The 27,293-nt window shown below is 40.2% G+C and overlaps 1 protein-coding gene across 3 annotated transcripts in view; it reads left to right on the forward strand.

Moving 5' to 3' along the window:
* Positions 1 to 200: 200 nt before the first annotated feature.
* RFTN1 (raftlin, lipid raft linker 1) overlaps positions 201 to 27,293 on the forward strand; it is a 98,058-nt gene continuing 70,965 nt past the window's right edge. The window contains exons 1-2 of one of the 3 annotated variants that reach the window (XM_032675492.1): positions 201 to 433; positions 10,558 to 10,713. In XM_032675492.1, coding sequence (XP_032531383.1) covers positions 10,569 to 10,713 — 145 coding nt within the window. In that variant the 5' untranslated portion in view covers positions 201 to 433; positions 10,558 to 10,568. Of the gene's footprint in view, positions 434 to 1,329; positions 1,413 to 10,557; positions 10,714 to 27,293 lie in introns of those variants that run through there. The other 2 variants (XM_032675471.1, XM_032675481.1) reach the window with 2 other exon arrangements.

A 27,293-nucleotide genomic window follows, 5' to 3' on the forward strand; every position in this document is an offset into this window, starting at 1 on the left:
AGCGCACGGGGGACTTCCCGCCCTGTCCGGCGGGCGGAGCAATCCGCCTTCGGGCCGTGTCGCAGGAGCGAGCGGGAAGCGGCGCTACCCCCACGGCTGCCCGGGCTCGGGCTGGGCGCGGGGCTCGGCGCCGCCGCTCGGAGGAAGAGGAAGTGGCCGCGGCCCCCGGCCGGGCTGAGCGCCGAGCGGAGCCGCCGCCTCGGGCTGCGCCGCACAAACTTTGTGCCGGGCGGCGGGGCCGTGTGGCGGCGCGGCGCTGCCCCGGCACCTCCCTGTCGCGGAGCCGAGGGGGGAGCGGCCCCGGAGCGCGGCGGGCGGGCACGGGCGGCAGCCAGAGGAGGAGGAGGAAGCGCTGTCAGCGGGGCCGGCCGTCTCCGCCCGCCGGGCATCCTTCAGCAGCGCCGGGCTGCGCTTCGCCCGCCGCCTGCCCCAGGTACCGCCGCACACCCCTCCGGCCCGGCGGGCAAACTCGGCGAGGGGGCGGGAGGGGGTTGCTGCTGGGCAGGGTCGGCGCGGAGAGAGGAAAACCGCTCCGGGGCTCCGGCTCGTCCCGGTGCTCTGGCTCCCGAAGTTCGGAGCGGGGCGCGGGCTGGCCCGGCGTGCCCTGGTTTGGAAGGGGCTGCTGGAGACCCTCGCGGGGCACAGAGGGGCACTGCCTCCTGCCCGCTCCCCGGCGGGTTGCGGTCTGTGCTGCCTCTCCGAAGGGTCCGCCCGCCGCGGTCCTGCCGAGGAGCCGAAGCGGAGCCCGCCCGGGAAGACGGCGTCCTGTCAGCCGGTGTGTGCAGAGACCCCCGGGCTCGGCCCGGCGGGACCGCAGGCGGCAGTGCTGGCAGTCTCTCCCCGCCGGCGCGGAAGTCCGTGTCCAGCCGTGGCCGCCGTGGGGCAGAGCCGGGAGCGGAGCTCTGAGAGGAGCCGGGTGTCCGCCCGCCCAGCCCGGCGCCTTCTTACATGCCGGGCACCTGGAGGCGGCGGTGCCGCGGCGTGCTGCCGTGCGGCTGGCTGGGGTTTGGGCTTTTACAGTCGCTGTTTTCTAGTTTTAATGCCTTTTAGAGTTCTCGATGCTGTTTCAGCACGTTTTTCTTGGAATGTAAAGAGAGGCAGGATGACCACGGGTCAGCATTTGTACGTCTGAGTATGAAATACATCTCTGGTTTATCTGAATTCTTGTCAGAGCAGCCTCTTCTCACAGCCTACGTGTTTCTGGAAAAGGGGAATTTAGTTGGATGGACTTTTAGAGCTCTTCTGTGGTACTTTCAGCTTAGTCTAATAATTAATAGGAGACATTTGTTTTCCATTACGCCTGAGCGTGCTTCCCTCCGGAGCGCTTCCAGCTCGGACCCAGGAAACGAGCTGAACCAGAGGCTGCTGTGTGGCAGGACGGGGAGCGGTGCTGGAGCCCACTTGGGGTCTTGGTAGGGGTGGCTGTTGTGCTAAAGCGATTGCTGGATTTAAAATGATAAAAATATAATTATACCTGTCAGAATGTTCTTTGATGTTTTCAGCCAAACTTTGGAAGCTGTAGTATGATTGTATGCCACTTCTGTTTTTATTCCCTTTAAAAAAAAGGATTTTATTTATATATTTAGGAGGAGAATAACTAACATTATGAAGACTTAGCTGATCTCCAGCTTTCGAGGGGAAATCTTTTTGTACATCTACTTTTATGTTTTATTTTTAATGAATCCAGTCCATTTCAGCTTCTAGTATTGAATAACAAGTTGCTGGCAATCACAGTGCTAATGATCACATTTAATTTCTGATCATATTTAATTTCTATTTTCTCTAAGGAAAAAGAAAAGTCTCAGAATGAAAGGTTATTTTAGGAATCTGACTTAACCTCAAGTTAGTTACATTAGACAAGGGGCTTTCCACCCTGTGAATGCTGGCATTCCCTATTCCAAGAATGAGAATGTAGCATGAAATGATTGTATACAGCTGTGATTAAATACCTAAGGGAGTTCTGAGCTGTGGTACTGGGAAATGCAAATACCATGTTGGGTATAATGAAGTGGTCTCAGACTCTGTGGTGTAAAAGCTGGAGTCATAGACTTGTGAAGAAGAAAAATCAAAATTGATGAAGTTTGTATTTAAAACAAGTAAAAAATATTGGCATAACTATTATTCCATCCCCAGCTTTATGTGAGATCCCACAGCTTCACACCTGACACCAGTGATCCACTGTAGCTTTTGCCCTCAGTCGGTTGGCTGGGGTTTTGCTCCATGGCAAACTGGCAAAAGGCAGTAAGCATAGAACTGTCTAGTTTCTCTAGTTTTGTGTTTTACCATGGTTTTACTCACTGTCCTGAAGCAGTTGTGCATACGTTGCAGTATGCATCTGTTTTTCATACCTGTTTTCTGTGGATTCAGAGTGGTTTGGGGTCTAACTTTAAAGGAAAGTTGGATTCCTAACATTCCTACATATACCTTTGTCAGATTCATTCAGTCTTTATTTTCTAGACAACAAATTTAGCTGCTGTGATTTTCCATTACGTTTTTCAGAGTAGTTCTCTAGTCCTTCTTAGCATTTTTGTAGTCTCCTGTCTTCAGGGGAGGCAACTTGCTTGAACATTTGCATATGGTGTTTTGAGGTAAATTTTACCTGTGCCTTGTTCAGCGACATTAACACTGTTATCTTGACCAGAAATACCCTGTGAGAAAGTATTTTCTAGAATATGAGGTACTATTTGAATCTTTTGCTGTACTGAAAGACAGCATTGTGGTATCACCAAGTATGAGATATTTTGGATGAGCATTACAGGGGGATGTGGGTAGGGTAGAAAGCAAGGGTCTCCCACCAGCCTACTGTTCCTCAGATTGCTCCCCAACACTAGCACAACTTGACTTCCTCCTCCACCAGTTCTCCCTGATCCTGTTTGCTCTTCCCCACGTGCACACACATAAACCCCAGCTTTGTTTCCCTGGAGAGGGTTAAGTGTGGCTGATGGCAGCCCCTGGTTATGGGCAGGAAGCCCACAGAGGTGGCCTGATGACCTGCAGGCCCAGGGACAGCACAGAGCAAAGTAAGTGTATGTTATACAGGGCAGCAGAGTTGAGCCCAAGTCAGTGTTTTGAACACTGCAGTAAGGACAACAGCACCTAATAAGAGTTTGTTGAAATCATGTTATCATGGTGACGTGTTATTTGACATGCTGCATGCTAGGGCTGTGCTTTCTTTGTGACTTGGGTATACAAGACCTGTCAGGGTAGTCTGTTCTAACTTTACGGAATCCATATCGTATTTATCCACATATTACTTTGTTTTCAAGCTTAGAAACTCTTGAGGCTAGACTAGCAATTGTCTTAATTGGCCAAATTATGTTCTTCTCCATTTTTTTTTGTGTAGTCAGTACATTTTCTTGTCTCCCAGGGAGACAGTACCAAACCCGATGCAATAGTTTGGTTTTTAATCGTAGAAATGCAGTTCATTATGACAGAGCATCCAGAGTTTTTGGTATGAGTCCAGGGTAGTCCTGATTTGTGTTCTACTTCTGTTAAGTTGTGCTATCTTTGACCTCTCCAACTTGCCTTGGCTTCTGGCACATTTCGTTTCATGCTGGTGTTTCTTGATCCAAGACTATAGTTTCCTCTGCTGAACTTTGTTCCTGTCCCTTGAAATCTCTCTGCTTGTTCTAGCTTTCCTTCTTTATTAAGTAAGTCATCTTGCTGTGTCTGGAAACCTTCTTACAAATTCTCTTGTCACTTTCTTGGGTTCCAAGTTCTGCAGATACTCATATTATAGTTTAAACATGTTCCAGACCTCCCCTGTGCTCACATCCTCCTGTTTGTTCCTGTTCATCTCACTAATGAATTCTTTAGTTTTTGAGATTTGCTTTTTGAAAGTGGAAACCTTAATTGCATATTTACTTGGGTTGCTCTGCAGTTTAATTTAAATCAAATCAATGATAAAGGATAAATCTGGGATTATTCTTTCACCAACCTTTCTGTAAGCTGAGATTTAGTTATCAGCCTCTAGTCTAAAATCCTGACAGCACTGGTCAATTCTGTAAGTATATGGTGAAAAAAAATTGGTCAGCTGTAGCATCCAACAATAGATGGGACTATTGGTAATTATGGGATTTATGGTAATTATTCCTTGTATTTTCAAAATAAGTATTTAAGAATCTTTTGAATTGTTTGGTAAACTTAAGTTACTTAAACAAAAGATCCATCCCCACAAATAAACATTATTTCAATATTTATTGAGTATATGCTTACATACTTTCCTCTGGTAACACCCACTTGGTCTTCTTTTTTTTCAGATGTATCTGTTGGTAAGGAATTTCCCTCTTAAACAGTGTAATCTCAGAAAAAAACTATGCAGTGGTAAGCCAGGGCAGGGAAAATGGGGATATGTCATGGACAGAGCTCTGTTCTAGGAACTGACAAAGGATCATCCTGGCGTACTATTCTGCTTTCTTTGTTTGTTTGTACACCCAGTTTGTCAGGTCTGATGTTCTTAATTCTTTGCTTCAGTTGCGCTGTTTTTTTGCCTTGTTATTCCTCCTCTGCTTCATTGCTTTAACTATGCTAGGAAAGGGACTTGACCATAATTTGCAAGGTCTCTCAGGGTTTGTTTAGAGCTGAGTGGGGGACTAAACACTCTGGTTTTTTGTAGAGTGGGAAGGATGCAAGAATTAAGTGACCACATGCTAGCAAGTGAACTGAGCATGAAGTGCTTATTATGTTGAAAATGGAAAGGTCAGGATTGCAGGAGTGAGGGTTTAAGAAAATAAGCATGTCTCATTACTACACAACAAATGTGAAGTCCTGTAATTATTTATAAATGCCTTCTAGCATCCCTGTGAGGTACCTAAGTATTACCCATGAAAGGAGGAACGAGGATGAAAGGTCTTAAACAAAATCAAGAGAGAAAACCTATTAATACATTGCAGTTATCTTGTTTCCCAGCTGCTGCACTCATCAGTAAGAATACTATATTCCATAATTTTGTGAAAGGAACTTTAGCAGTAACTTATTATATGTATTTTAAAAAATAATTTGTGATAAAGCTTACAGAATGCAGTCACTAGTCCTGGACAATAAACGCCTTAAAAATACTAATACAGGAAAACTTATTTTCACTGATTGTGCTTAAAAACAAGCTGACTAGCATGAATTGTCCATATAGCACATTGTAAATACTAAAATTACCTTGGTTCTATTTCAGATGGTAATGTATTACATTTACACGTTTGTTAGAATATTCTATCTAATGCTATATACTTAGCAATTGATTCTAATATTATAAGTATTTAAAAGAATTGCATCAGAATTCTTTTCAAATCATCCCCCTAAGTAGTCATCAACACAATGCATTGATACAGTTGAAATAAACTATTTAGCCAATATGTACTTAATTGATAAAAATCCCTTAAATTACTTACTCTGGTAATGTAGTCAAGCTTCCATTAGCCATGTGGTTCTGTTACATTTCAGCGTAATTTTCATTATTATTCCTTGAAGATAAATTGTTATGGAGTTTCATGAAAGGATGGATCAATAAATCAGAAAATTAGTTTAATTTGTTCCCCAAAACCTCCAAACAGAAAATCAGATCAAAGACAAGGGTTTTTTTTTCCTCTTCCTTTTCTTTGTGCTCTTTTCCTGCTGAAAAGCAATCATGGGACCTGAATAACTATTAACAAGAAAATAAGTTGTTAGCTACATGGTGTTATTTTATCCTTATTGTTCTTTGCTAATTCTGATCTTGTTGTATTTCATCTATTTTGGACACACCCTAGCAATGTGAGAAAGCAAACCCAAGCTGCAGAGCGTGTTTTAGAAAGCTTAGGTTCAGAGATCATTAGTTGAGAACTCTGTGCATCTCTATAAAAACTGTAAAAATTCCTATGTTATATTCGAGATACACTAATTTTCGTGGGTTGCAGAGGTGATTAAAAATGGAAATATTGTTGGATTTTTTTTTTCTCTTGCTGAGTACAGTTTGTTGTCATTTTTTGTCTTTTTTCATGGCAAAGGTTTAAATAAAACCTGTTTTGGGAAGGAGTGTTCACAGGGGAGGTTATGTGCCATGCTAGGGTGAGTTTCTATCCTGTTTTCCAGATGCTCCACAGAGCTCCTCTACTCCTGAAATTCATGAGGGAGGACAGTAATGGAGAGGAGGAGGTGGCAGTAAGAGGCTTTTTCTGTGGCTTGCAAGTTGGACATTTGCTTGGGTTGTACGAATTCTGGGTTACATTTTTGAACTCAGTTTGCAGAAGCAAGCTGCTCCTTCCCTAACCAGTGAAGGCCTTTGCTGTCATTCACAAGAGAAACTTAAGAATTAATTGACTAGGCTTTGCTGTTGTTCAGCAACTCATTGTACCTTCTATTTTTGATACTTTTCAGAATTAAAGTGATATACAGACTAAAAAAACCCAATCTGTTATTAGATTTGGGTTTCAGTTCTAGTTTTATCATCACATGGCTGAACACATGAAAAATTTGAGATTAACAAGATCATAAAGCATGTGTAAGATAATTTGCAATCTAAGTGAGTTTATTGACAGAATTAATTTTTCTGGCATGTGTAGTTGTAAGAGCTCATAGGTAAATCTTAATTTTAGTGGTTAATATTCTTTGTTAGATGTTACTTTTTGAAGGTATTTCTTGTAAGTAAGGAACTTGTGACTTGATAATTAATTTTTGCATTCATGAGAAAGAAAATGTGTGTCTTAGAACCTACTGCAGAGCAAAAAGAATTTGAAAATTTGGTAGTGTTTTTGAAGAATTGTTTTTCATTTTACTAAAAAGTGGATATTAGTGATAATATTTTGTTTTAATATGAGTAAAAAAAAAAGTGGAATTCACATGCAAGTATAGAAAGCCAGGATAAATATAAATTGTACAGTAACCTTAAACATCCCTTATAGCCAAATAATATACCTCCTGAAAAAGTAGATTGAAATGTGTTTAGGTTACTTTGAATACATCAGTGATGAATATTTCTTACAGCACTCTTTGATACCTCCAGTGTAGAAAATTAATAAGGTGAATAATGTCCTGTTGGCAACTGAATTTGTAACTGAAAAGCAAGGAGATATTGTCAGACGATGGTGGGAAGACTCTGAACAGCATTAACTTTGCTGCAAATGAAAGGAAGAGGGTAATAACGTTAAAAGTCTTTGGAAGGTTATAAAGCAAGCTGTCTCACTAGGAAGTTTGTGGGATAACTTTGAGGAGAATTTGGTGATTCAGTAGTGACTTGTCATATACACATCACCAGTATATTTGAGGAAACCTTAAGTATTCGTACATCTCTGGAATTATTTTAATACTTAGACTCCTGTATTAAAGTAGGAACTTTATTTTTTAAGATTTGTTTTCTACTACTGTAGGACTTGCATCCTAATTACTGTGGAAAAGGTTGTGATGTTGTGAAGCTTAATTTTTTCTCTTACTCCCTCATTTTTTTTCAAGAGAAAACATTCTTTTCCATCATCCTTTTCCATATGCATGCTTTAAGTAACATAAGTGTGTATACTTAATGAAATGCAAGGAAGCATTTATCTTCAAAGATAATTCATTGAAGTTTTAGCCAAGCGGCACAAAGATGAAAATCAGTATTCTAGTAAGCAATCACTAGGGAATTAGCACGAAAAAAAAGGGTGTTTTCAGTCCATTTCCAATTGGGCAGGTATCTCCATGCTGAATGGCTTGTGGGTTGTCAATGTTCGCAGAGGTCATCGCTCACATGGACAATTAGGGTTGACCAGTTTTTCTCCAAAGGGCTGAGGAAACGCTTGCTGGAGAGGCACAGGAGAGTGTCTGTGGCTGCTGCTGGAAGCACAGGCTTGTATTTTCTAGCACTTTCACCCCAATTTAGGAAAGAATGCAACTCTCCACAATGTGAAATACTGAGTCCCTGAGGCCTACTTCTGCTACCATCACTCTCTGAAGAGTCCTGTGGATTTCAGACTATTTGTATAACCAAAGGTTGCAGGCACTGTGGCCTAATGACCTCTGAAATGGAATTTTTTTCCTTATGAAGTGCTGTCCCCTGTACTTAAGATGTATAAGAATTACTGGCCTACTGCTGAAACAGGAAATTTGATACCCTTTCTAATACTTACTACTATCTCAATTCCTTACTAGCACAAGTACGCTGCTAGATGTATTCCATTACAGTTCATGGAAAAATGCCTAGTATCTCGTTAGGCTCATTAATATGCAGTAGATGTTTGTGTATTAAAATAAATAACATTTTAAACTGAAGCTAATAATATTGCACGGGCAGACAAAAGAACCTGCTGTATATACAAAGATGGTAGTACTTGTCACTACCAAAAAAAAAAAAAGGTAGAAAGTATCACTTTGGGAAAATAAAAAGTTCCTGAGGATTTTCAACTTTAAATGCCAAATGAGAAAAAAAAGTCCCAAACCTTGATTTCATTGGTAGAAATTGTTAAAGTAGTTTTTACTTTTCTCTCAAAGTAATCAGGGAAGGTTGTTTTCTGTTGGATGAATCCACCAAATATTGAAACTTCAGGAACACGTAGGATACATCATCCACTTTTTTTGATGCTGCTAGGAAATGTTTTTTTCTGTTTCCAGATTTTGTGTCATCAAATATTTACTATGTTGCTTTTTTCAAGTTTGGTATGTTGGTCAGTCGAGTGTCGATATATTTATTAGTAGTGACTTTGCAAGAAGATGTAAGTGTGCATTTATGGACTCTGCAGATGATCAGAAGATGGGTGGTATTGTTGAGCATGTAAAGACTTCCAACTCTTTCTTCCAGGAATGCAGGAGAATGGGATAAGATTATTACTGAGCAGTAGAAATGCAAAGAAATATAGCAAAGTTTTGAGGGATGAGTTGGAAACTTCTCAGTTAACTGTGTTGGATAAAAATAAAGAGAAACAGGTTCTTTGTCTGCTGGGAAGTTGACGGTAAACTGTGAACGTGATGATTTAGCTGTGAGTGATGATCTTGGGTGCAGTAGGTGTGTTGTTTGCCATAGAGACAAGGAAGCATCAATGTTATTTTAATAAGCCTTGTTAAGATCTCTTTTTGAGCATATGGTCACCTGTGTTCATGTAGAGAAATGAGAACAGTGATGCAAATGAGAGTGAGTGGGGTGGTGAAGGGAACAGAGATCCTGTCTTGGAAATGGCAGAACAGGACTTGAGAACATTTGTCCTACCGAAATATGCTAAGGGATTTGGTTAACTATTAATAAGAATGATTTCACAAGGAAATATGAGAGAGTGAAAAATGTATAAAAGTTAGAGCACAATATAAGTATAAATAAATTTCTTCGAGTAGATTCCAAATATGTTGAGGCTGGAAATTTGACTTAACTTTCTAAGCATTTGGGGGATGGACCTGTGGCATGAGCTTGCAAGCAGCTCTTTGGAGATGGGCAATCTGAACAAGGTTTTCATTTTCTTCTTTAGGTTTATTAACTGTCAAGGTAAAGGCAGCCCTAGTCTGTGACTGAAGTTTTTCACGTGCTCATTGCTGTACATCGGAGGTCGCAGGGAGGCTGTAACACTGATCTTCCTGATGCTCTGTGCAGTGTCTTTACAGTGAATGGATTCCATGCCTTGAGGGGTGCAGAATGGCCTGTGGAAGCCACTCTGTCACTACTGAGTGTTAATTCTGCATTTTCCTCTCCGTCCCAAAAGCATGAGTTTCTCCATGTAGGTAGAGGCAGGATGCTGGGTGGGTTGTAATGAAAAACCTGCTTGATCTGTCTTTATTGTTTCATACTTGCTGCTGGTTGAAATAATTTGCTTCAGTCCTACCAGTGCTGGTGAGAGGAATGAGAGAGTTTGGATCATCTAAGTATTTTAACCAGGCAATTCTTCCATTCTTTCATACTCAGATAAGCCATAATGTGCGGGATATTGAGAAACGTTTAGTGTGTAGCAGGAATAGTTGTCAGAAGTAATCTTTTAAAATCTTGTGGACTAGCAGCTTTTTAAAGAGAAACGTATTTATCTAGTCCAGTTCTGTAGCCATGTGCCTCTTTTGTATTGAACGTGGCTTCTGTAAAGTGCCATTATTTCCGGTGGTTTACCTAAAAAAATGAGGCAGGAGGAAGTGAGTTTGTTTTGTAAATGCTGTTAGTTCTCTGCAGACCTGCTTTTTCCATTGAATTAGAAGGCTAGATACTAATTTTAATGTTACAGAGATCTGTGTAAAGCTTAATACTAGCTGCTCTCATAGTAGTTGCATGTATAGAAATTGTTATTAAGTTGTCAACCTTTATATTAGCAAGTTATTTTGGATTTTCAGCTACTTTTTATAATGGAGTATGTGTCTTCCAGAGTATACTATTGAATACATTGAAAGATGCAAAATACATGCATTAAACTGTCAATTTTCCAATAAAATAATAGCATGCCTGAGGGTTGATATGAGTACTATATACTTCAGTTACTATCTGAGCATTTATTTAATTATACTATTTCGTATAGTTTGTAGCTAGCTTGTATTTAAAATTAAAAATCACCAAATGTGCTAGTGTAGGGCATGAAACCAGAAAGAAAAAAGTAAAAATTAATCGTGTTTATGTGTTTTCCCTTTTCTCTTTCCCTATCTTTATATCAGGAGCTGCTGAAATGGGTTGTGGATTGAACAAACTAGAGAAGCATGATGAAAAACGACCTGGTAATATCTATTCAACTTTGAAGAGGCCTCAGGTAGAAACCAAGATAGATGTTTGCTATGAATATCGATTCTTGGACTTCACAACACTAAATGATAGTAAGTACACAGTATTTTTTTTCTATTCAAATTAACATGTTAATTGCTTCATAATAGCTTTTAATAGTAGTTAAGTTTTTAAAATGTCTTCAGTTTCTTTAGGTATAATGCCTTCTCTTCAGTTATAATACTTACATGCTGAGAGCTTAGTGAGAATTTTGTGTTAATTTTTAACCTTAGAGATAGTTATAGGCTATCAGATTTTAGGTTCTTTTACACCCTACCCCCTGTTTTTGGTTGGGGTTGGTTTTTTTTTTTTTTTTACTCTGGTATAGATGTTTGTTTCCTTAATTTGCATTTTACCCAAGTTTTGTATGGTAAAGCCATTCAAGTCTGCCAGGTTATATACTTTACTGCTCTTTTTTTCTTCTTCCCTTTCTTGCTCTTTGTGGTCTCTCAGGGATATTTTGAGAGGCTGGTGTTTTCGTTTTTGCTAACTTGCCTTAAATAACTTTTATGCAGTTACAGATGCTCACAGGTGCACCCATGTAGATGGAAACAGGATGGTGGGTGGCACTGAAGATCTAAAACATCAAAGGGGTGATGGTCCAGTCTCATGCAGTTTTTACCTTAGGTTTTTTCTTCTCTCTGAAATAGTCTTGTTTTAATTCACACGACAATCCACAGACATTCCATTTCTTTCCCTGCTGATTGACATCAGGTGTCACTGCCAGTTTTGCTCACACCATTGCCATTGCCCTCTTTCACTTCAGAATTAGCCTGTTCTACAAGCAATTACTCCTCACACCATTTGGAAATCTGAAGCTTGAGCAGAAGGCTGAGACCTGCTTCTTGCTATATATAAAACAACACTACCAAAATCTGTTACAGCTAGCTGGCAGGATGCCAGGTAGAGCCTCTGTGCTTTTGCCCTGTGACTTGTCTTGTTTTGCAAGTCAGGTCAGAGGAAAAGCCAAAACGGTGCCTCTCTCATGGTGTGAGACAAAGAGCTGCTGGTACGTTGCTTGATGTGACACCTCTTGTGCAGTTCAGCGTCAGTCTAGAGTAATGGGAATTTGTTGGTTTTTAAAACTTGCTGCAAGTAAACTGGAATTTGTGAAAAGGTGGAGGTTTGGAATAGGTGGTTGGACAGGGCTGCGCTTCTGTAGGCAATGTGAGAGTTGAGAAATTTTGTCTTTGCAGACTTTTAGTGTGTGCCTCCAGCACCTGTATTCTCCAGTGTTTTTTGATACACTAATTGGGATGCACTGCTGTTATTGAGAGCACCAAGCGAATGGTAGAGGAATTTTTTTCATATTTATGTATTGCAGTTGTTTAGACATTTAGGTACTTTTATTTCAAAGTGAACTGTTTATGTCCTTTGATAGTTTGACAGCTTCTACTGAGATGTACTGCAAGTTGTGTCATTAGTAAAAGTGAATTAATATTGAGGACACACTTCTGTGGGCTTTTCTGGATTGTTCATCACAGTTCTGTCTGGGTGCCTCGCAAACTTTAGCATGTGCATTCTCCTGATACCTCATGAAGTGTCATCTTTGGCGTTCCCATTGAGTTTTGCTTGGGCATGTTGTATCCCCATCACTCCAGTCTCTGAAAATGTCAGCACATAGGCTGATGTGGAGGGGATGGAGCTGTTGTTCCTGCTTTTTATTCTTAGTATCACCTATGACTGTGTGCTCTCAGGATGGGCAGGGCAATAGGTTGTGGTTATGCAGCTCCATCCGCATTCTAGTCTTTGGCTGTACGAAGGCTCACATCGCGCTATGTGGTGTTACGTCGTTCCAGATTTTTCTTGGTAACGGCATCACTGGTTGCTTTACATTTTTGCTGAGAAATAACCCTTGTAGATAAACAGAGTTAACGATGAGTGTTTCACCTATGTCTGTGTGGATTCAAAGGCTTCTAAAAATGGAGTGCTTACAGCTATGTAAAAAGAACATTTGGATTGTGAAGTCTGTCTTCTGTGAATCTACTTTAGCCCTTTCAGTGTGTGTATATATCTCCTGACATCACTTTTTCCACAAGTTTTCTGCTTCATTGGGTTTTTAGAATAAGCCATATTAAATTATGAGTGGCTGCAGAGTACGTTATTGTATCCTTATGCTGGGCCTTATTTACAAGAACAGGGAGCCTGGCAGTGCAGACAGGTACTCATTTTTCTCTGGAGCTTTTCTATAACACTTACTGCTCTGATAACTGTATTTCTCACTAGCGTTTAATCTTAATGGTGAGAAGGATGCGATTATCTCTCCATGTTGCAAGTGGGAACTAATTCACAGGTTACTACCAGAAGGTTTCCAAATGCTTAGCATTTCCTCATGTGTTCCAAAAGCAGCTCATATTGCCTTCAGAAGTAAAGGTGTATGCTCGTCATATCTGCGGTTTAGAACTGCATATATTGGCAAATCTGATATCCAGATAATTAGAGACCAGTTCCAGAATGTGGCATGTGCAGTTGGGCTGGCAGCTGGGTGGATGTAAGTTTTCTGCAGCTTGGGGAGATACTACTCTCCTCTCTCGCCTCCTGTTCAGCTCTGTGAATTGATTTAACTCATGTATCTGGCAGGTTATGCAGCTTTTTTGTTTGGTTATCCTCTGCCATAACAGTGTCTTGTGGAAGGGTCTGAAGAAGGCTGGAGCTGGTATAAGTGGTGGGAATATGTTGTCAGGAAAAGAAACAGGACCTTCTTTAAATCAGCACACACTATTATGAACTCACAGACTCACAGAATGGGTGAGATTGGAAGGGACGACAGTGGGTCATCTGGTCCAACCTCCCTCCTCAAGCAGAGTCATCACAGAGCCCATTCAACAGGATTGTGTCAAGACAGTTCTTGAATATATCAAATAGGGGAGACTGCACAATCTCTCTGGGCAATCTCTTCCAGTGCTCGGTCACTCATACAGTGAAGAAGTTCTTTCTCGTGTTCAGGTGGCACTTCCTGTGCGTCAGTTTCTGCCCATTACTCTTGTCCTAGTGGTTGGCACCACTGAGAAGAGCTTGGCTCCATCCTCTTGACAGCCTCCCTTCAGATACTTCTATTCGTTGATGAGATTCCCTCTCAGTTGTCTCTTTTTAAGGCTAAACAGGCCCAGCTCCCTGAACCTTTCCTCTTAGGAGAGATGCTCCAGTCCTCTAATCATCTTTGTAGCTCTCTGCTGGACCCACTCCAGGAGCTCCATGTCTCTCTGAGGAGCCCAGAACTTGACACAGCACTCCAGAGACAGCCTCACTAGGGCTGAGTAGAGGCTAAGGATTACCTCCCTTGAACTGCTGGCAATGTTCATTCTCTTAGCATCACTGTTGAAAACACAGATAAAATACTGTCCTGGTGATCATTTTTCTGCTATGTTTGTTAGAAGTTTAACTTTGCTTTCTTGCTGTTTCTGGTTACTGTTTACCTTCTGGCATACACAGCTAAAGGAATATAAGAAATATACTCCTGTATTAAATACTTTTATTCTTTTTCGAACTTTTGCCTTGCTCTGCATTGATGCAGATGTCCAGTGGAAATAGTGTTTGATCACTTGTTTAAGTACTGTATAAATAATGTATAGATGCAAAACACAGAATTAAGGTTGCAAGCATAAACTTCATCTTTACATTTCCCAGTGTTACAAGATTGATATACTTGAAAGTAAAGTATCTAGGGAAAGATTTTCCAAACTTTCAAGGAAGTAGACTGTGGAGAACCCATTGGTTTCTGTTGTGTGCCCCACGCTGATAATCTGCATGGTTCTTCAGAATTAAAATGGTTCGATTTGCCACTGTCCTTTATTTCTTGAGCAAGTGTGGAAATTGATACCAGCAAAGGGTTATCATCTAGTGTAGACTGGCACTTGAGGAATAAGGGGCACCTTCCTAAGGCATTTCAAAACCTTGAGGTGGGCATGCTTGTTTTGAGTTATTGGCTTTATAATATCTGCTTATGAGCATTACCTTTCTTGGTTCTCCTAAGGTGGCCTCTCTTCCAAGAAATCACAGTCTGTCTTCCATGTTGTCACCTTGACAGTGTCATCCTGTGCTCTATTCTTTAGTCATCTGTACTGTCCAAAACTTATAGGCTGCTGCTCTTCCTCAGGTGAAATCACACCAGTTTTCACCCAAATTAAATTGATAAAATCATAATGCATTTTTACTTGTGAAGAAGACATTATTAGATTTGTGAATTGGGTGGCTCATTGCTGGGTTGGCAAAGTACCAGAGGAGGTGCAGAGGAAGAGCAACATCTTCCCTCTGCTGACAGCAGTGACCTTACTTGGTTGCCCCAGCTGTGACACGTAACTTCATTCCTGGTGGGCTTATCTATTTTCTGAACTCTGCCCACCTCGCTGTCATCTTGTTGCTGTCATTCCTTCACAAAGTCAGGCTCATCTGTCACTGTACAGTCCAGTTTCGTGTCATCTCCATCTTCAGCAGGTTTCTTCAGACAGGTTTTGACCCCCAGTCACTTCCTCTGCTGCTCCCTGGAGTCATTCTGTCTCAGAGACCGGCCACTCCCACTGGTGCCGCATGACAGGTACGGGTAATGCCTAGGAGAAGGTGTACAATACCTGTATCTGCAATAGGAATGTTTTTCTAGCATTCTGCTGGCAAATCCTCACTTCACACTTGCTCAGTTGGTTGCCTTCTCACTGCCTTTGAGACAGTACTAATGTTAAGTGGCAATGATTGAATTTTATAACAATAAAACATTTGAGGAAAGTAAAAGACAGTAGCATTAGATTAATGCTGCAGCAAACCTTTTGCTAGAAAGCTGGAAGAGACAAATTAGGGTCTATCTGTATATACTTCAGGCCTTTACTGGGGAAAAAAACCCAAACCCAAAAGATTAGATCACCTGCCTGAAAGTAAAAAATTGTTTTTATTTTGCATCTGTCTCCTTATATATAAAAGGAGCTGAATAATGATCATCTTCTACCTCTACTATCTCTAAGTTTTATTAGAAATAAGAGGCAAATGGTGAGCAAGCCTCAGGAGGACATGTGCTTACAAATATAACAGCCTTAATTTAAAGCAACCGTGTTTTCAGCAGTGCCTTCATGGGGTAAGCTGTTTTTTGTTTGGTTATTTTCTTGGAAAGAGAAATATTTCAATAGTCTGCATTCCTTACTTGCTCTTATCTCATCTACTGGTTTTGGAAAACTTCACTTACAATGACAGATCATACAGAAACTAAGCTAACTTCTTCATCCTTTATTTCTTTTCTTCTACTTCTTTTCCATTATGACAGAAACTGGGAATCTGATAGTAATTTATTTCTTCACTTCTCGGAATAGTGTGGAAGTTTTTGGTATTTAGGAGAATTTTTTTTGACTGACTTGATTGGATCTTTTTTTTTTTTTTTTTTTTGCTTTGCTTTACATTCCTATAGTAAATCATTGGCCTGATGAGTTACGACAGGTTTTGGCCTTGAATAAAGTTGGCATGAAACATATGCTAGCCATGTGATGAGAATGAAATGGGTGTATAAATTTTTTTAAATGGGGAAAGGCTATACTCTGAACAAGCCATTTGTGCTATAAAACCACTAAAATCCAGATGTTTTGACAGAATGAAAAATAGCAATATTTCACATGTTCCAGAGAAGTTTTTAAGTTATAATATGAATACATGGACATATGGTTTTTATCCTGATTATCAAGAATTTGTCTATTTAGTAAAAAAAAAAAAAAAGAAGAAAATTATTTAAAAGTAAGATTATTAGTTACATTCCAACATTCCCGACAGTACTCTCAGTGTAACAAGTTTGCTACATACATAAAACACTCTGATTTGAGACATTTTCATCTATATGTGCCTATATATTTATATGTGTGCATATATATATATATATATATATATATATATATATATATATATATAAAATCTGAAAGTGTATCTTTCAAGTTTTGACAAGCATATGGATCCTTTACTGTAATGTTTTGGAGCCAGTTATACTGCTCAAAAATATTTGTTACAGTCTTATTAAAACTGCTATGCCTGGGCTTTTGATTTTTATTGCTGGTTTTCCAGTACAAGACATAAATAATGTGCTAGTGAACTTTTTTAGAGGACATTACTGTATTAGAATCAATAAGTAAGACTATATCCATACTTGAGTTTTCTTTAATTTGAAATTAAATTTCAATTGTGTGTAGGCTTAAATTAATAAAAAACGCCTCAGTTTTCCCCTTGGAGGGGGAAAGAAGAAGTTTACTTGGAAATTGGAAGTGTCATGCACTGGAAAATGTGGAAGTGGATAGAGAAGCATTTTTCCTGTAAAATATGTATGCATCTTCTGTCAGGAAATTGTTTTTGCTACAGAACATAGTACTTGTTGTTGACTTCAGTGCTTACCATCGCTTCTTATTGGTAGTTTTTATACTCTATAAGCAGTTACTTGTGCCTGGCTTCTGCTTTCTGTTTCTCTTCACCATTCATGAAACAAAAACAAAAACAAAAGAACCCCCAGACATAAAGAAAACCAACCCACTTCTCCAGGCAAGCGGCTTGTATGATTGAAAAAAAAGAACAAAACCTTCAACTCTCCATTTGCAGGTGTTATTTGATTTAAGACTAGTAAAAGCAAATGTTTCCCCGTTGGTGAAGTTATTTAATTTTCTGTTTTCGTTTCTGTAAGCAAAAGAACATAAATTAAATTAGCATTTGAGTTTTGTATTTCAAGTTGACCAGGTCTGTTACCACCATTTTGTCCTTGGGAGTGATGAAATAAAATTAGCACAGCAAAATATTGTTACGTTATTTATGAGATGTGATAACTTGATGCAGACTGTGTATAGATCATCTATAATGTTCTAAAACATTGCTTCAGGGGAGATTAATACGTAACAGGTTCGGAGCAGAAAGATGAGGAGCAGAAAAGGCCAATGGATTACTTCTATGTAGCCCAGATCCTGCTAATGCTTCCGCTTTGTTAAAGCTTTGTCCATGTGCATATCCGATTCAACTTAGTTTGATTATATGCACGTGATAAAACGAATCATCATAAGGGTTGTGCTGGATCTGGGCTTCAGTCCTTTCTATTAACGCAAGTATGAAGAAATGAAATTTTTTTGGCTTCTCTTGGTTTTCTTTTTCTCTTGGTTGTGATCTACAGTCTGTAGCAATACGGAACTCTTCAGGACTTGCCATTGTGAGTCACAGCAAAGTGAAATGTTCCTGCTGTAACAGTTTATAAAACTTGTGTGTCTTGGGAAACTTGCAGTTTGACATAAAAGGAGCATTCCATATGTTAGGAGTTTAATAAATGCCATAAATTACATCATAAATGTAATTGCTTTAAAGAGTCATTAGATTTGAACTTTACCATTTTTTAAATTTCACTGAAGTGAAAACTGTTAAGACATATTTCAGTTTCTAAATGGAAGCTTTGCTTTCAGTAATTATTGTACCTAGATCCTTGTTGTAGTAGACTGCATGCACACACTTCTTTTTCTGTATGTATAAGCTTATCTGTATCTGTACCTCGATAATGTCTGCAATACACAGGCACACGTGTGTATTGTATATGCACTTATTGAGAGGGGTAATTCATGGGGATACAAGCTTTCAGTCACATTTTGCTTTATGGTTACACTTAATTGTAATATAACAGAAGGTACAAAGAGCTTTATCTAAAGTCCTGTGATGACTGTGACAGAACTGGGAATAGGTCCTGGGCAGTTCATGGTGCTGGTAGCTAGATCATGGCCTTCAAAGCACCGTTCTCACTGAATCTAGGGCAAGAAGCCAGTCAATATTATGAATTAAATCTCCTAGCACATATCTTACCAGTTATATACCTGCAGGAAAGCTGTACCATTGAAATAACTTCAAATGGGTAAAAAGGCTAAAGTTTGCTGGCATTGCCTGTCCCCTCAAGATCCAGTTGTACTGTGGCGCTGCTATTCTGAGTTGGAATAATACATAGTAGACTAGATGAAAGCTTTGATACAGTATGGTATGTGTATTAGAACATCTCAAATATGTTAAAGAATATGAGTATGATGTGTTTTGGAACTTTACTTTCAATTGTGATTGGAAATACAGTTTTCTTTGAGCTTTTATGGAATCTCACCCCCAATACATCTAACAATATCATAGCCGCTTTTTCTGTGTGGATTCTGCATGTGTGTTTAGGCAATGGGTGTTTGTGAAACAAAAATGGACTCGGAGGAAAGGAACATCTGCAGGGTGTTTTTTCTATTTATGCATGTTCCACATTGTCAAAAAATGTGTGCCACAGTAGTCATGTTTGTGCTAACTTTTCTAGTCTGCACCTGTTCGTAGACTGAAGATGGTGTAGCTGTAATACTCCATTCTTACCATGTAGTCATTGATTGTATCTACTGTCTTAGCTGAAGGTTCTTCTTAGTGTAGTAAGTGAGTTCTTACCAGAGTTCCATACCGTACATGAATGCTGTAATTCACTTGCATCATGGAAAAATACAGATATGTCTAAAAGGAGCTCTCAACTTCAAGAAACCTTTTCTTTCTATCAGCAACTGCATATGATCCTTCTGAGTGGCCCTGTCTTTTCTTTGGCCTTTGACTTTGCACATTTTTCCAGTCTTCATGTGGTTTTCATCCTCCTGATGCTGCTCAAGATCTAAGGAGCCAGACCTGGCAGACTGCAAGGCTAGCAGTCAGGCGTTTCTGATGGAATGGTGAAATTCTTCAAGCCACAGGGGCCCAATTCTGTTTTCTCAGAAACAAAACCTCCCCTGTGTTTAGCTGGAACAGGAGATCACACAGTGGCTTGGAACTTCAAATAACAAATGCCTTATGGTTTTATTACTGGAGAGAAGTGATAAGTCATCATCTCTATAGTAATCTGCTTAGTCATTTTAGGACTTGTTACTAAAAATTCCTGGACATCATCCAGATAAAAGATGATATGCAGAATCTGTGCAATATTGTAATGGAGTTCTTAACACATTTACAAAATAAATTATTGTTGTTTGGTTAAAATCTCATGCAAATGAAAGGTTGAGAATTGGTTAATCCTGAGTGGAGGATACCCCCTTTGAGAGAAAAAAGGACCTTTTGGTGTCAGCTGCTCTTGATCTTGAGAAATCACTTCTTTTATTCATACTGAAAGTAGATGTACATTAATTGTGGGGGAATTTTTTTTTTGTTTCCCTTTATATTTCTCATTTTCTTGTATGAAGAATGAAGAGTCTCTATTGTGATGGAAGTGGTGTCAACACTTAGGCATTTCACATGGCCTGTAACAGTGTCTTGGTGGGTCAGGCCCAAGGGTCCCTATAGCAGAGCGCTGACTGGTATCAGGCTGTGTGTTATCTTAAATCAATAGTGGGGTGCAAGAGGAGTAGACAGCCAGATTGGAGCAGTTGCTTCTGGGGAGTTTACACCACATTAAATGCATTTTGAGGGTTTTACTTCAGACCAGAAAGTTAGTGTCTTCCTGTACACCGGACATCCCACTGCAGGTTTCAAAGCAACCTGCAGGAAAGGTATCTGAAAAATGTTCCCATCTGGCTTGCAAGCCCTTTTGGGGGCCACTCCAGGAGGTGCTGTTTTGTCCCAATGTCTATCTCATGCATGTGACTCTGCTTGTCGTTGCTCTGCCAGTGACACTTGTAAAGAGATTTCACATGCAGAAACACGTCTTAATTTCTGTTCTACATCTGTTCTGGGTTTGTTTTCTGTTCCTGCATTTTCATACATGCTACCATTGCAGCTACTGCCTGACAACTTCTCCTGACTTTTTCTGCCACTGGCAGCTGTGGCAGCTACTCTGTGAGCACACTCCAGATGAGCTGACTCCTGCCTGCTTCCTCCTTACCTTTTTCTGAGGAGGAAGACGTGGACCATGCTTTACCTTCATGAGTTTTAAGTCTTCTGTGTGCTCTGCCCTATATACAGTGGAGGGTACCATGGATGTGGGACACAAAATTCAACTGCTAGGGCTAGTGGTTCCCTCTCTGCACTTGAGGATGATGTGATAGGCCAGAATTTGCACTTGTACAAGCTACTTCCATGACTTTGCCATCACTGGATGAAATTCTGGGAGTCCAAGCTTGCTTTCAGGGGTGTGTGGCTGTTGCCCTATGGAGTCCCATGATTTCAGTAGCTGATGGTCAGTGGCTGGCCAGTCTGGGGAGGGAGGACAAGTTTGCAGTGGGCAAAATTATGATCGAGTTCTGCAATGTTATCCTCCAGACTGTTCCAAACACTGTTCTTGCAGAGAGGATCAGCAGAGCTGAGTGTCTAGAAGTGAGCAGATTCACACTTTTCCTGGTGGCATTTGGCTGTCCTACATGGGCATAGTCTCTTGCCTTACTCTCAGTGCCTGTTTTGACTTTTTCTCACTGTTGACAGATGCCTTCAGCTGCTGGCTCAATGGTCCTCAGGAAGCATAACAGGCTTCAGACTCAGTTGTTTGCTAAGGAAAAATATGACTGACAAGTAGCAGCAGCAAACACGCAGGAAAAGGGAGGGGTGAGGGTCAAACTTCAGCCCTGCTCTTAAGAGAAGTGACAGAGGAAGGAGAACTGACAAAAGAAATGGTAATAAAGTCTGCCCTTCTGCTCCACTAGCTTGGAGGGGAGAGACTTCTAAGGAGAAGGAAGGAGGGTAGTACAGTCAGATTAAGTCCTGCTTTCCCCTACTCTCAACAAGAAAACATGTCTCTCTCCCTGGGAAGCATCTGTTCCTCCCTTACTTTTCTCTTAGCTTGCAGAGGAAATGGCCTGCCAGTCCTGTTCCTAAGCTTTTGGCTGAAGCACCCCGTTCAGAGAAGGACCGTGCCCTGTCAGCTGCTTGATAGGCTGTCAACACTCAGCTGACATGTCAGCTCGTATGAAGCTCCAAAGGGTCTTCATAGCCAGAATCCTTCAATCCTAGAAACTGCCTGCACAGTCTTTCCCACAAAAAAATGCAGCAGTCAAGATATCTGTCAGCCTTGTGTTGAGCTATAGCATCCCTAGCCCAGGCTCCCTGCCATAGCTTTCCTGCTGCTGCACCCCAGAAAACACAGGCGCTTTAGGCTTCTCCACTGAAACAGTGGAGTGGAAGGCACAGCTGCAGCTAAACACCAATAGGTCAGAAAAAGAGTTCAAGGAACACGGCCAACTTTATTCTCAGGTGAGACTACCACGGCCCAAAAGTTACAAGGAAAGTGTTATAAGGAAAGTAAAGGAGGAAAAGTGGGATCTGGAATCTCAGGAGCGGGGACAAAGACAACAAAAAAGGGTGATGTGATGATATGGCCTACACCATAAACATTCTCCAGTAGATCATCATGACCAGAGAAGTCACTGGAGCAAAAACTAGCCCAGCTTTGGCATCTGGCACTGCACCTACAGACATGAGGAGAATGTGAGAGATATGCACCCTGTCTGCAGGCTGCATGTTGAAATGGAGAATAAAACCCAATCTTCCAATATCCTTACGTTGAGTAGAACCTACCCCAGTAAAAAATGATGTGTCCATGCTGTGGGTGTCTCTGCAGCAGATAACACACAGAGCTAGGAGGAGTTCCAGGGGCAGGACCATGTTGCTAAGGGGGTATGGGACCAGGTGACTTGTCATGAGTGCAGAAGGGGAAGGCACTACCCTGACAGCCTCTGGCACCTTAGTACTATGTCTTCTTGAGATGTAGAACCACCCTGGCCAGGACCAGTTGTAGGTCATGGACATGGAGACCCCAAATGTTGTGTGTAATGCTATTGCTGTGTTCCCCTGTATTTGGACAGGGAAGGGGCTTCACAGCAGTGCCTGTCTATGTCTGGAAGCCTAAGAATGTGGTGTTAGCATGACACTTACTGTAGCCTGCTCAGTTTGTTGCCAGGATAGATGTGAGCACTTGTACATGGTGGGAAGAAGAGACACAATCTTTACAAAGGAGAGGACAGCAGGAGAAAATAGAGCAGATAAAATAAGGAAAGAATGTGAAGGGGCAGGAGGAGATGAACACACAAACTAAAAAAACTTGAGGGTCATGAGTGACTGTAAAAATGGAGGGACAGATATCATTTGACATGTTAAGCAGGAAGAGAAGACGTGGCACTGCATGAGTTTTCAGTGTTTGGGGAATTTTCCATGGCCAGAGGGATGCCTTTTTGTTGTATTGTATCAGTGAAGCCTGGCAGGGACTGCTGCTGTCATTCCGACAAGATTTGCTGTCAAGTTTTGCCTGAATAAAAAAACCCATGGTATCATGCATGGACAGGCACATGGTCTTTTACTGAAGAAGTCAACTTACATTTCTGGATTCAGATCCCTTTTGGGTCTTTCATGACAACTTTTTTTTTTTTTTTTTTAATTTGAAGTGACATGAAAAACCTCCCCTGAATGTCTTAGACTTATTTCATTACTGAACAGGGAAAGGTTACTTTAAACCTCAAAACGGTATCATTTCTAGGAAAGATCAACATTCAATTTAAATTTTGTTTGAAGGATAACCTGAGAACATTTAGGTAGCTTAAATCTATCATGTCTATCGTGCATGGAAACTGCAGGATTTCTTATTTTCTTTGTCCAGTTCTGTAAGTACATAGAATTGTTGCTTTAGCAACAATTTGTGACTGCAACTTAAATAAGGTAATGAATATTGTACTCAGCAAGATAATGTAGTTTGCAAACCTTAATGATTGAGTCTCAAGTATTAACTGTTTTTCGGGTTAGTGTTCTTACAGCATTTGCATGGGTTTTGTGTGTGAATGTCTGACCTGTGTTTTCTTTACTTTGGCTTTGTATAGAGAGAGGCGTTGATCTTATGTCCACGAATGTGCATTATCTACCTGAGCCCTTTGCTACTGTTTTGTTTTTCGGTACCTGTGTGAATGTGTACAGGTGATAGGTAGCCTAATAAATCTGTAGAAGATGTAAATGTACTGCCAAGCAAACGTATCACATTGGGCCTGGTATAATGCACCTCTTTTGCATTAGGTCTCAGTTTAGTGTTGCATTCCAGTGCTTGCTGGTTCATGGATAGTCTGCAACAGTTTCAAAACTCTTCCGTGTAATAATTTGGTGAAATACCATTTGAACATTACTGTCTTGCAGCCATAACATATTACAAAGCTGATAAAGATTGATCCCGGCCTCCAGACTGTGGCCTTCTCTTTAAGCGATGAGGCAGTCTGGAAATATGTTAATGGCTCATGTAGAGGACAAGGACTTATTAGCATTTGCCAAACACTAGCTCCTTTGGCACTCATTCAGGTATCTTGGCAAAACCCTGACATGTGTTGTATATTTTTTCCCAGTATCTAAAACACTAAACACAAGTCTTAGTGACTTGGTTTCATCTTTTTGCAGTCATACGAATATGTAATATCCTGGGCTTCAGAGGAGTCCGAGTGATGCAGTTACTGCATGAAATTGCAAGTTTCTTTCTGTGATATAACTTACACCCCCAGCAAACTCTTGGTTTGTGTGCAGTCATGCTTTTGCAAATGGTTTGATACTTGTGACACATTGTGCTATATGATAAACTTAGGATCAGCAGTAGTGTCAGGGAGTTTCCGAGATACAAGGTGGCATATGAGAAGTTTCAGCTGAGTCTGATGCTTGCTCAGCAGCCACTGCAGTGAACTGGTGTGACTCTTCCTGGTAAGTGGTAACCCATGCACTGTGATAAAGTCTTGCACAGGAACTGCAAGTTGAAGGCTTCCCAGCCAATTGCTTTTTGCAAACCCTGCTTATTTCATATACAAATTTTACAGAACTCTCAGCTTCCTTTTCCCCCCAAGTAATCATCCTCTCAACTTGAGACTTGCAGTGATTAGCTACAGATTCTTCTTGAAAAAAACAGTCCTTTCAAGGGGAAGAGAATCTCATTAAGCCTTTGCTGCAAGCTGCAGCTCTTGATCAACACACAAAAGACAAGCTTGACAGTCATCAGGTGAGTTAAGAACTGCAAAAATATTATCTGTCTCTGTTAAACAGTCATCAGTTGAAAGAGTTCATCTCAGTCTGAGAATACAGAGGCTTTTGCGTACTATGTGGCACATAAAAAATTAAAGGATGTGAGAAGTCTTAAAGATGCCATGTGTTTCCAAATGAGTTGATAAAAGGCCTTAAATCTGAAAGAGAATGAGGTATGAGGTTTACAAATAAATAGATACAATTTTTTAGAAAGTTAGAGGTAAGCCAAGACATGGTTGCTGGTGAAATATAAATATATAGCAGTCTACTGCTGTAGCTCCTCAGTTGCTAAGCCCTCTGCAGTGTTCTTTTGTTTGAACAATTGTTTCCTGAATTTCTTAATAACAACTGATAATAGAATTGACAAATAGTGCTAAATTACATGGGTTAATTCGCTTGCAGTTATTGCACATATTATTAGTAAGCAAAAAAAATTAGCATCTACTTCTATCTCAAATTACAAAACAAAAGAACAAAAAGAGAGTGACAGAATAAATGGTCTTTTGTTAAGTTAATGTCTCATAAAGTTTGGAACTGTGTCAGAATTGCTTTTTTTGTTTTGTTTTGTTTTTGTTGTTTATTTACTTAGGAATGCTCAGCTCAGATGCAGCATCTGTCTTTCTCTGCAGTCCTTCGACCCTATTTTTCCAGCTGGGTTGAATGCCTTGATGAAGCCTTTCAAGTGATCAAATAGATAAAATTGTACAGATTTTGTGGGATTATTTTCATTGTTCTTCACCACATGTTCACTGAATACAACACTTTATAATTGTAAGACTTTGTTTTCAAGCTGCACTCTTGCACTACTTGTTGTCTTTGTTTTATGTTTAGTTTTTCTTTTATTATAGTAAATTTTTGTGAAAAATTGGTCTTCTCATCAAGAGATACTTCCAGGGAACCCTTCCAGAAACATTGATGCAGACTACTTTATCAGTGATATTTCATTATTAGCCAGTAGCAGGTCTGGCCTTTCTTGACATAACTTAGAAATGGTTCTGTGTTTTACAGAATCCATTTAGGACTGGGGAGAAGTGAAAGTGTCTTCAAAGTGACGTGGACTGTCATATGATTAGAAGTTAGAGCCATGTGAGGTTGCTTGTGACCTCTCTTTGGGTTGCTTTATTAGGAACAGTAAGAAAACAGTATTAGCGAGGGCATAGAGGCACTGTGCTTTGTGTTCTTTCACAGGTTTGCCCCTGAGGTACTTCCTGTGCTAGCAGGAGCTGACAGGAGTAACAGCCAACAGTTCTGTTGTGTGCTCACCGTGAATATGCATCGTCGCACATCACTGTGCCTCCTATAACGGGTATTTTCTGTTCCTCGTAAAGGGGACTGAGAAAGTCATCTGTTTATTTGCCTCTGTATTTTATTATTTAGTCAGTAAGAATGTGCATTTATGGAATTAAGTTTTTCATGTCACTAACCTGAAAGGGAACCTTCCAGGGGGTAAGGGAAGTCTTAGATCTTAAGATGGTCTGCATAATGCTTTTTAATTACCACATTCATATCATACAAGAATTCTGTCCCTGTTGGAGAGGAGATCTGTTACATCTTTATTGCATATACTTACTACTTTGGGATTAGATTATATTAACTTCATTAACTTATTCCTTAGCATCTTTGAAGGTAAGGTGTCCCTGGTTCTTTCCTTTTCATTTCCAATAAGTGTTTTCATTGAAGCACTTTTTCTGATGGAACAGCACTGAGAAGTAAGGATAAAACAATGCCTTCTCATAAACACTTGGAGAAATACTCTGCTGCTCTTTGCAAACAAAATTGCAACAAAAAACATTTTATTGCAAAATTAAAAAAATAAATTAAAAAAATATAATATGTCTTTTGTTGTTCCATTGTAATGATGCTTGAATTTGTGACCGTTTTCCCATGACCCATATTAAACAATGGATTTGCATGCTATCATTATTACTGTGTGGGAATTCTTCATTTGAAAACAGAAACTGGCCACATTTTTCTGAAACGAGGGAGTAGGAGTTCAAATTCTGGGGAGTGACAGGAAAATTTGCTCTAAGCAAAAAAAGCAGGGTTTTTTTGCCAAGAAAAACTTTTTTCTTCAGTAAATCCATCACCCATGCTCTAGCAGACTTGCTTAAAAAAACAAAACAGTACTTTTGGGAAGTGCTTTGTTAACTTTTAACAGCCTTTTCCACTACTCTTTGGCTTTCAATCAAGTGTTCTTGCCAAGTTGAAGTGATGTGGTGTGTTTGGCAGTGACATATACTGCTTTTAGGTGCCAGTGGTGAACTATTGCTTGCTAGTCGTTTTCAATATTCTGTGAAAGCCTTATCACTGTTAAATACAGTCTTAGAGGTGTTACAGAAGGCAATATCCCATAATACCTTTTGCAGGATTTTCTTTCGAGGTCCTTGTTTTTGAAGGATTTTTTTTTTTTTTTGGAGCGTTTGTAGGTGGTAGTGTGATGGATTTTTCTGTTTTGTTTCTGAACTGGTTTCCTAGGGAAACGAGAGTTAAAAAAGGCTCACAGTCTGTCTGTCTCATTTCTCCAAATAATTATAACTGCACAATTTCAGAGCAATTTGTGAGAAATTTTTAAAGACAATTAGGCTTCTCCTAGTTTCATGGAAACTGGCAGAAGACAGAGACCTCTATTAATCAGGGAAAGGCAAGGAAAACCAAGATGTGCACACTCTCCCTGGTAACAGCTCGCTGTCCAGTGAGCCAGTGCATTGCTCCAATGTAGCCATATATCGCTGTTTCTCAT

This window comes from Chiroxiphia lanceolata, chromosome 1 (genome assembly GCF_009829145.1).
Source record: "Chiroxiphia lanceolata isolate bChiLan1 chromosome 1, bChiLan1.pri, whole genome shotgun sequence".
Lineage (NCBI taxonomy): Eukaryota > Metazoa > Chordata > Aves > Passeriformes > Pipridae > Chiroxiphia > Chiroxiphia lanceolata.